This window comes from Aquarana catesbeiana, linkage group LG02 (genome assembly GCF_042186555.1).
Source record: "Aquarana catesbeiana isolate 2022-GZ linkage group LG02, ASM4218655v1, whole genome shotgun sequence".
NCBI classification, from domain to species: Eukaryota; Metazoa; Chordata; class Amphibia; order Anura; family Ranidae; genus Aquarana; species Aquarana catesbeiana.
The window spans coordinates 589,640,041-589,650,263 of NC_133325.1; the positions used below are offsets into that span (position 1 = coordinate 589,640,041).

Here is a 10,223-nt window from a genome sequence, read left to right on the forward strand (position 1 = left end):
AAAATCTAAAGCCTCTTACACACAATGAGAATATCGCATGAACGATCATCCGTTTTTTTGCAGGCTAGTCTCATATCGAAAATGAAGAGGTTACTAAAGTTATGAAAATTCTCCTGGGACAGAATACAACTTCGGAAGTAATGTATCCTAGATTGTAAGCTCTAACGAGCAAGACTCTCTGATTCCTCCTGTATTGAATTGTATTGTAATTGTACTGTCTTCCCTCATGTTGTAAAGCGCTGCTCAAACTGTTGGCACTATATAAATCCTGTATAATAATAATAATAATAGTAATATTGTATTGTAATGTATTCTTTTGTTTCATAGCATGTGTGGTGTTGATCTTCTCATTTTTTTTTTGTACTGATTAAACGAAAATCGAACATTCTGGTATCGTACAAATTTTTTTTTCTGTTTGTCCCTTCGGATAATTTCGCATTAACTGTCGTGATCAGCTCTTATTATGTACTAATGATCAGATTATCGTTCGATCACTTGGAAAACTGTATTTTTCTTCTGATTTTCTGATCATGTGTACTAAGCATAAGTTACGGGGGGGGGGGGGGGGGGGCTCAGAAAACCATTAGCACATGCTGTGTTAATGCTGGCAGAGATGAGCTCAGGCGTGTTCTGATGCTCTTCCAGAACCCCCCTCAGCAAGTGGGCCAGGAAGCAGTCACCTATAATGGACCAATCGCCTTAGGCAGGCCCTGCAGCCACACATATACAAAAAGCATGTATACCTGCTAGGAATGCCCCAGCTGCAGATGATTGGCCCACGAAAGGTGATATCTTCCTGATGGGTTTGCTCAGATGGGTTTCAGAAGAGCATCTGAACACACCTAAGCTCATTTCTAAGGCTGAACACACCTAAGCTCATCTCTAAGGCCTCATGCACACTGGACGTTATAAAAAGCCAGTAGCGTTAACTGTATAAATCTGTAGTTGTAGAATGAGTTTTTGCAGTAGCGTTTTTAGCAAAACTATACTCCCATAAAAGCTTATCGCTCAAAAACGCTGATAGATGCAGAATAGCTTTTATCAGAGCTAGAGTGTTTTTACAGCTGAAAAACTCCTCTCAAAACCCACTAGTTCTGGGGTTTTTTTCCAGCCAGAAAACACCCCTGCCAAAAAAATGCTGATAAAAACCTGTGTGTGCATGGACACATAGGATAACATGCTGGGGAGTTTACTGGCTTCAGAAAAAAATACGCCTGAAGCCAAAAACAGGCTGACACACTTTTATTATTTTTCTGCATTGTTTTACTGTTTTTATACTGCACATTAGGCTATTGTGTATGATTTGCTGTATATAATTTTTTTTTTACAGCTGTGTAATGGGGAGTGCTTTACTACCTTTAGTTATTTTTTAACCAAATTTATAGCCAAAAGAATTATATAAAAATATTTTTAGTGGTATCATCAGATAAAAGTGTCCAATAGCAATGGCCTCATGCTAGAAACAGTGTTATGCTGGCCATACACTATACGAAAAATCGGCCGAAATTCAGTCATTTAGACAGTTTGTTTGTTTTTCAGCCAGTTAATGGGCACAAATCGGTAATCAGTTGGGATGTTTTTAAAGCTGAAAAAACGAAGAACAAGTTTGGAAATTTTCTGCCGAACGATAAATTGTAAGGTAAATGTAGTTCCCGTCCCGGGTTTGAACGATTTTTCGTATAGTGTATGGCCAGCATTCGGATCGGATGGGATCAGATGAAAAGGGGCAAGTGGTCTGTTTTCTTCTGATCGGACAAGTGGTCTGTTTTCTTCTGATTGGACAAGTGGTCTGTTTTCTTCTGATTGGACAAGTGGTCTGTTTTCTTCTGATTGGACAAGTGGTCTGTTTTCATCTGATCGGACAAGTGGTCTGTTTTCATCTGATCGGACAAGTGGTCTGTTTTCATCTGATCGGACAAGTGGTCTGTTTTCTTCTGATTGGACAAGTGGTCTGTTTTCTTCTGATTGGACAAGTGGTCTGTTTTCATCTGATCGGACAAGTGGTCTGTTTTCATCTGATCGGACAAGTGGTCTGTTTTCTTCTGATTGGACAAGTGGTCTGTTTTCTTCTGATTGGACAAGTGGTCTGTTTTCTTCTGATTGGACAAGTGGTCTGTTTTCTTCAGATCGGACAAGTGGTCTGTTTTCATCTGATCGGACAAGTGGTCCGTTTTCATCTGATCGGACAAGTGGTCTGTTTTCATCTGATCGGACAAGTGGTCTGTTTTCATCTGATTGGACAAGTGGTCTGTTTTCATCTGATTGGACAAGTGGTCTGTTTTCATCTGATCGGACAAGTGGTCTGTTTTCTTCTGATCGGACAAGTGGTCTGTTTTCTTCTGATCGGACAAGTGGTCTGTTTTCATCTGATCGGACAAGTGGTCTGTTTTCTTCTGATCGGACAAGTGGTCTGTTTTCTTCTGATCGGACAAGTGGTCTGTTTTCTTCTGATCGGACAAGTGGTCTGTTTTCTTCTGATCGGACAAGTGGTCTGTTTTCATAGAGGAGAGCACAGTGAGTGGAGACGGACCTGTCATCTACCTGCTCAGCGGGGATCAGCGGAGCGATTCCCCCCCCCTACTGAGTAAGCGGATTCCGCAGAACGGAGGCACCCGTGTGAAAGGGGCCTTAGTGGGTTCTTTGAGAGATCGCAGGTGAACGTGTATTTGTTCATGATGAGTGACATTTGTTCACTGATGAAGAACAATATGTGATGCATGTTCAGCTACTCCTGTTGAAGCGGGCTGTGGTGATGTCACCCCCCCCAGTCTGCAAAGTACAACTGTTTGTACCACTGTGCTTGCTTTCACGTTTGATATCGTTGATCTCCCGCTTTCTTTTTTTGAGAATGTGTATTGTAACACTGTTTTTTTTTTTTTTTTTTTTTTTTTAAGTAGTTGTATACCGTATTTTTACCTACAGGTAAGCCTATAATAAGGCTTACCTGTAGGTAGAATGAATATCTCCTAAACCTGAACAGGTTTAGGAGATATTCACCTTGCAGGCAGCGGACCTTGCCAGCAAGAAGACTCCCGCATGCATGCGGTGACCGGGATCCGATGCCGACGCCTCGATCAAAGGTAAGTATTTGATAATGAGCAAGTATGCGGTGCATACTAGCTCATTATGCCTTTGCCTTACACATTTCTTTCTTTCTTTTTTTTTGTGAGTATACAACCGTTTTAAGATGAGGCCATTGTTATTGGCCACTTTTATCTGATGAGCTCAATAAAAATATTTTTACACAATTCTTTTTTTGTCTATAGATTTGGTTGCCAACAAAGTCCCATAAGAGGTATACAAACTTTTTTTTTTTTGTACTACTTTAACAAATCAGACCCATAGACGGTAAAACTTACCTAGTCGGGTACCCAAACTGGAGTATGTGAAGTACAGAGAGATAAGGCTGCCACCAGATGCGGGAGGTATAAAAATGAGTAAGAAAGGCGGGCTCTTCATCATCCACAGCTCCTTGTGGTGGATTGTCAAGCATTGGTGTCGTTGTGGTGACACTTGGTTGCTGGATGTCCCCATTAGTTTGTAGTAAGGACTCGTGATAGGCTATGTTATCTGTTGGCTGTTCATCCATACACACAGCCGCATCCACAGAGCTTGTCGTGCCCTCAGCCTCCTCAGCACTCCTCATCCCATTCGCTCCTGGGTGCCCATTGGCTGCCTTCCCTTCACTGGCCGCCTTCCCTGCATTGGCCGCCTTCCCTGCATTGGCCGCCTCAGCCGCCCAGTCCTTCCAGTCAGTCCGGAACCAGCCCCAGCTGAGGAGCTGTAGCATAAGTGAGGACAGGACGTACAGGCCGAAGTGCAGGCCAGCAAACACGAGTTGCTCGGACTCATAGTACTTCACTTCGCTGTACAAATCGGAACCGAGGTCCACCAGGAAGGCCGCCGTCCCACACAGCGCTAAAATCAGGTCCCAGAGCCGATAGCGGGGCGGCAGGCAGCTCGGCATCCTGCTCTCCGAGCTGCCCGGAGGGGGCGCGGCTGTGAGCCTGGACAGAGTCGGGGCGGGGATTGGAGGCCTGTCATCTTCTGTCACTGAACCTTCTAAGGCAACCTGGGGGCCTTCCAACTGTTGTAGAACTACATTTCCCATGAGGCTATGCAAGGCTGGCTTTTACAATTACTCCCAGAGGCATGATGGGACTTGTAGTTCTACAACAGCTGGAGAGCCCCAGGTTGCCTCCCCCTGTTCTAAGGAGCACATGAGAGATGACTGCTACCTCGTGTCACAATAACAGGGACTGGGCTGGGCGTTCCAGTGCTGTCACATGTAGATCAATGTATACATTTGGTTCACATAAGGACCCCTCATGCACACTCTGTAGAGAATTGATCAAAGCTTGAGCAGCTGTGCGTGGCCACCAATCAGCTTCTTTCTTTCATTTTCGAAGCTTAACTAAACAAGCTGCAGATAGAAGCTGATTGGTGGTCACACACAGCCGCTGTTCAAGTTTTCATGAATTCCCTCCAGGTTTAGCCCTGTGGCATGAGATTCCAGGATTTAAGTGCATGTGAAGGCATGATCTGTTCAACTTTAACGGAAGAATTCTTGTAATCGTGAAAACGATAAGAATGTCAGACAAATGATTGTCCTTTTTTTTTTTTTTTTTTCTTGCACACTAGTCTCATATCGAAAAGGAAGAGGTTACTAAAGTTACGAAAATTCAAATGCGACAAAATACAACTTCAGAAGTGATGTAATGTGTTGTATTGTATTGTGATGTATTCTTTCATTTCCGAGCAGGCTTCTTCCGTTTTTTTTTCGGTACTGATTGAGGGCCGGTTCACACCACATGCAGTCCAGTGCGTTTTTTTTTTTCTGCATCAAAAACGCATAGAAAGTAGGTTATATGGTTTTCAATGGCATAGTTCACACCGGTGCTTGCAGTTCCAGTGTGATCCAGTTTCAGAAAAAAAAGTAGAACGTGCTGCATTTTTCCTGCACTGTACAGGAATGCTGTAAAAAGCATCAAAAACTCACAGGAACGCACCAAAAACGCACTGGAACACCCATGTTCTTATTTAAGGTTAAGGGAAAAAAAGGGGAAAATGCACTGGAACGAATCAAAAACGCATCAAAATTGCACTGGAACGCATCAAAAACGCGCATGCAAAAAAGCACCTGGAGCGCATCAGGACTGCCTTTCTATGGTGCTAACTGGCCCTAAAGAGATTGTGTAAAGTCTCGAGGTTTTTCACCTTAATGCATTCTATGTATTAAGGTGAAACACCTTCTGTGCTGCAGCTGCAACCCCCCCCCCCCCCCCCCCCCAGAGCCCCCTTTTACTTACCTGAACCAGTTCGGTCCAGCGTCAAGGACAAGCCCAGCAGCTCCACCCGCTGTCTCGGGTCCTCAATGGATAGATTGATAGCAGCAGGAGCCATTGGCTCCCATTGCTGTCAATCAAATCCAGTGACACGGGGGGTGGGGCCAGGTCCTGTCTGTGTCAATGAACGCTGCAGCAAGACTCAGGAGCACGGCCGCACAAGTGCCCCCATGGAAACTGTCTCTACGTGGGGGCACTCGATGAGGAGGAGGAGCCAGCCGGGCACCCCAGAATAAGAGGATTGGGGCCACTCTGTGCAAAACCCTTGCACAGAGGAGGTAAGTATAACAGGTTTGTTTGTTTTTTAAAACTAACCTTTTACAATCACTTTAAAGGAAATTCGTAAGTTTTGGCATTGTACGAGAACATTTTTAATGTTTGTCCCTTAGGATAATTTCGCATGAGCTGTTGTGATTGCCAAACGTTTAGATTATCATACTATCGCTTCAAAAGCTTCATCGTGTGTACTAGGCATAAGACACACTTTAGAATTCCAGCGTGACTGTGCTCAAGAAATGGAGCAGGAGACAAATTCCTGTACCTGTTGTAAACGGGTAAATTAATCTGGGACAAGCACCGTGTGCGGAGGTGCACCAAGACCGGGGTGTCCATATGACATACTGAAAAAGACCCACGCTGCTAGTGTTAATTTCATAGATGAAAACATTTTCGGTATGTTTCCAGTGAACTTCCAGATTCCTCGGAGCTCCGCCTATAAAGCCTGTGTTTCCCCTCTCAGCAAGCAAGGTAGTGACCATAGTGTGCTTAGTGGCTTGGTGTGGTTAGCACTGTGCAGCATTACAGGCCTCCTCAGACCATCCAGAGCACTGTGCAATGCATTACAGGCCTCCTCAGACCACCATCCAGAGCACTGTGCATTATAGGCCTCCTCAGACCACCATCCAGAGCACTGTGCATTACATGCCTCCTCAGACCACCATCCAGAGCCCTGTGCAGTATTACAGGCCTCCTCAGACTGTCTAGAGCAGCGGTCCCCAACCTTTTTGGCATCGGGGACTGGCTGCATGGAAGAAGATTGTGCCAAGGTCCGGGGGGGGGGGGGGAGCGATTTTTCACTGTCAATTTGTTGGGGCAATGGCTGGTGTTGGCGCTTCAATCATGCCAGCACCATGGTTTTTATGGTGTCAGGATGATTGAAGCGCATTATTTATATTGTTACATTGTAATATACTATGAAATAGTTCAACTCACCATAAGGCAGAATCAGTGGGAGCCCTGGGCGTGTCGCCTGCCACCAGATGCAGCTGGTCACTTGCCATGTCGCCTGCCACCAGATGCAGCTGGTCACTTGCCATGTCGCCTGCCACCAGATGTGGATTGTCACTTTCCCCGTCGCCTGCCACCAGATGTGAATTGTCACTTGCCACATCGCCTGCCAGTGCCACCAGATGTGGATTGTCACTTGCCACGTCGCCTGCCACCAGATGTGGATTGTCACTTGCCATGTTGCCTGCCAGTGCCACCAGATGTGGATTGTCACTTGCCATGTCACCTGCCAGTGCCACCAGATGTGGATTGTCACTTGCCACGTCGCCTGTCACCAGATGTAGATTGTCACTTGCCATGTTGCCTGCTAGTGCCACCAAATGTGGATTGTCACTTGCCATGTCATCTGCCAGTGCCACCAGATATGTATTGCCACTGCATTGGTGGCAGCACTGGTCCATTTAGTACAAAGGCCAGTTCTGAGTGAGGGAACTTGGGAAGGATAGTGAGATGCGGGGCAGGCGGTGAGAGATGATGTCATCTCTGCTCCTCGCTGCATCTCCGAGATTGAAGAGACTGGGCTGTGAAGGTGGAAGAGCAGTAATGCGGGGCGGGCAGAGAGATGATGTCATCTCTCACCGCCTGCTTGTCTCATCTGCCCACACACTTCTCTCATCCACCCCGCTATTTTGACAGAATACCGGCTCTTTTATGCCGCTCGCCTTGCTCCGACAAGCCGCCGGCTCGCCTAGCTCAGATATCCCGCCCGCCTGGCTCTCGTATAGCCCGCCCGCCTGGCTCTCGTATAGCCCGCCCGCCCAGCTCCGATATCCCGCCCGCCTGGCTCTCATGTCGCCCTCCCGCCTGGCTCTGACATGCCGCCCACCTGGCTCCGACATGCCGCATGCCTGGCTCTCATGCCGCACCTGTCCTGCGGCCCGGCTGCAGAGAGGCCACGGCCCAGTAGTGGGCCGCGGCCCGGTGGTTGGGGACCCCTGGTCTAGAGCATGTAGTTTTTTGAAACCTTAAGGTGGTTGTAAACCGCCCGGACCTATTTTTACAAATAGGTAAGCCTATAATAAGGCTTACCTATATGTGCTGAAAAATATCTCCTAAACGTGCGCCAATTAGGAGATATTTAATGTACACTGCGCCGATGATGTCATCCATGGCATGCGCGGGAGTGACTTTACGCGGCTCTGGCCAGTCACAGAGCCGGAGTCCGCGGCCCCGGAAGGAAGACGGGCGAAGATGGATGCTTCCACTAGCGGGGACATCACAGGTTTCCTTTGCAGGTATGTGGCTAAAAATGGGCTAGTATTTTTACTTTGCAGGGGAATAAAGAGGAAGTAAAACCGATCAGGTTTGGGGGGCGTGGCCTGGAGAGCAATGGAGTAGGTCGCATGTACTGTGAGCTCCGCTGACCCATACTCTTTTTGAAATCCTGCCTGCATCCTGTTCGTTTATTGCCATACTCTACACCCGGGGATCTTTCCTGCTTCCTCTGCTGTTTCTGGAGCCTGTCAGCCCACTAGAACGCCGCCCGAGGCCGCTGTTGTGAGGCTTCCCGGTCCTGCATCTGCCCTAGGACAGGCCGCGGCTTCGGCCTAGTTCCCAGAGCGGCAGCCCCAGCAAGCTCTTCTGGCCTCCCTGACCGCCCAATGCTCACTCCCCTCCTGGAACAGCCTCCAGACTGCCTGAGGCCGCTACCGCGGCGCATCCACACCCTGTATCTGCCTTAGTACAGGCTGTGACGTCGGCCTACCTCCCGGAGCGGCGGTCATCTTGCTCCACCCGGCGGTGGCCTTGGTAAGCTCTCCTGGCCTCCCTGACTGTCCTGTGTTCCATCCCCTCCTGGAATGGCCTCTGGGCTGCCTGCGGCCACTGCCAAGGCGCATCCACACCCTGCATCTGCTTTGGGGACGGAACGTAGCTCCGGCCTAACTCCCAGAGTGGCGGCCACCTTGCTCCACCTGGTGACGGCCTAGTAATCCACACTCCGGAGCAGTGAGGGAACATGTCTCCGCCGAAAAGGACCTCCGAGGCGGTGGAAAAGCTGGCGAAATACCGCCATCAAGATCAAGACCCGCAGGCCAAAGATGGCGACGGCACATGCTCCACGGCGGACCATCAGGGCACAGACACAGCTAAGGTCTTGGATGTCATTGCGACGCTGCAGGGGACACTCACCGCCAAAATAGATGAGGTCAAGATTGACATCTCCCTGCTGCGCCAGGACCTATCCAAGGTAAAAGACGGGGTCATCCAGGCCGAGACACACATCAGAGCAGCAGAGGACATCCTGCACCCCCTGAGCCACACCATGGAGGACCTGCAGCACCAGATCCACCAGCTACACGCTCACCAGGATGATATGGAGAACCGTTTGAGACACTGCAACCTCCGGTTCATCGGTTTACCTGAAAAGGCTGAAGGTACCAACCCTGCTGAATACTTGAAATCCCTCCTGATTTAACATTTTGGAAGAGAGGCCTTTTCTGTCATGTTCGCAGTGGAACGGGCGCACGGCATCTCAGCTACACGTGCACATGCGGGAGCCCCCCCCAGGACCTTTATTGCCAAGTTTCCTAACTTTAGAGACAGAGATAAAATCCTTCGGCTGACCAGAGAGAAAGGTAACATCACCCTGGGCAATGGCCATGTCGCAGTGTTCCCTGACTTCTCTATTGAAGTCCAAAGAAAGCGTGCACATTTCCAAGATGTTAAAAGGACGGCTCAGGGTGATACACCTTAAATATGCCATGTTGTTCCCGGCCAGATTGAGAGTAGAGGAGTATGGCAGAGCTCTATTTTTTGAGGACCCGAAGGCGGCAGCACACTGGTTGGATCAACGCGGAAGTCCAGATGGATGAACGGGTACGCGGCCTGTTACTGTGAGTACTGTTGCCATTGTCAGATGATGGCAGGCCCCACTTTTCTTCTAAGTGTCCCCTCTGCTGTGGGGGGGGGGTATTCTCATCTCACCATTTGTTTTTTCGCACAAAAGCTCCCCCCTTTTGCTCCCCCCCATCTTTATAACCCATGCATTATTGAATATGAGATCGGAGGCTCCCCCTTTTAGGGTTAGGGGGCCTGATCCTTATACTCCCCTGGGGGGGGGGGGGGGGGGGACTCAGTTTGTTGATGCTCCTGGACACTTGGCTTTAGGTCTGGAGCTACTTGGACCACAGGGATTATCATCATGTGCATCTTACTGACCCCACAGCACTTTAATGGAGATACCATAGGGCTGAGGCCCCAAAGTTTAGTACACCAGGATGACTGTGTATCCTTGCAGTGAGAGTCTCACTCAGATAGAGAAAGAGACACATAGGACATGCCTGGTGCCCTAACCTTGCTTCACACAGTGAATAATCGCCCCCCGTAATGTTTGCAACCCCTTTTTTTTCCTCTTTATTTTGATCTTTCCTGCTTATCATATTCTAAGTACTGTACCTCCAGCTAACGTTCATGGCTGGAAGCTGATTCATATAAGGGTTGCAAGGGAATGTATGCTTCCACCAAGTTGGGGAGGTGAGAAGCTGGGAGGGAAGGAAAATGCCAGATCCCTTGATCAGAGCATTGGGAATTAGGGAATGTTAGCACCATTGTGCACTTGTTATTTACTTGGAATGTTTTTAAACAAGCACT

General features: G+C 48.3%; 1 protein-coding gene across 1 annotated transcript in view; it reads right to left on the minus strand.

Annotated features, from left to right (window-relative positions):
* Positions 1 to 4,154, minus strand: part of XKR8 (XK related 8) — a 63,725-nt gene extending 59,571 nt beyond the window's left edge. Inside the window, exon 1 of the mRNA XM_073616252.1 lies at positions 3,360 to 4,154. Coding sequence (XP_073472353.1) covers positions 3,360 to 4,111 — 752 coding nt within the window. The 5' untranslated portion in view covers positions 4,112 to 4,154. The remainder of the gene's footprint in view (positions 1 to 3,359) is intronic.
* Positions 4,155 to 10,223: the final 6,069 nt, after the last annotated feature.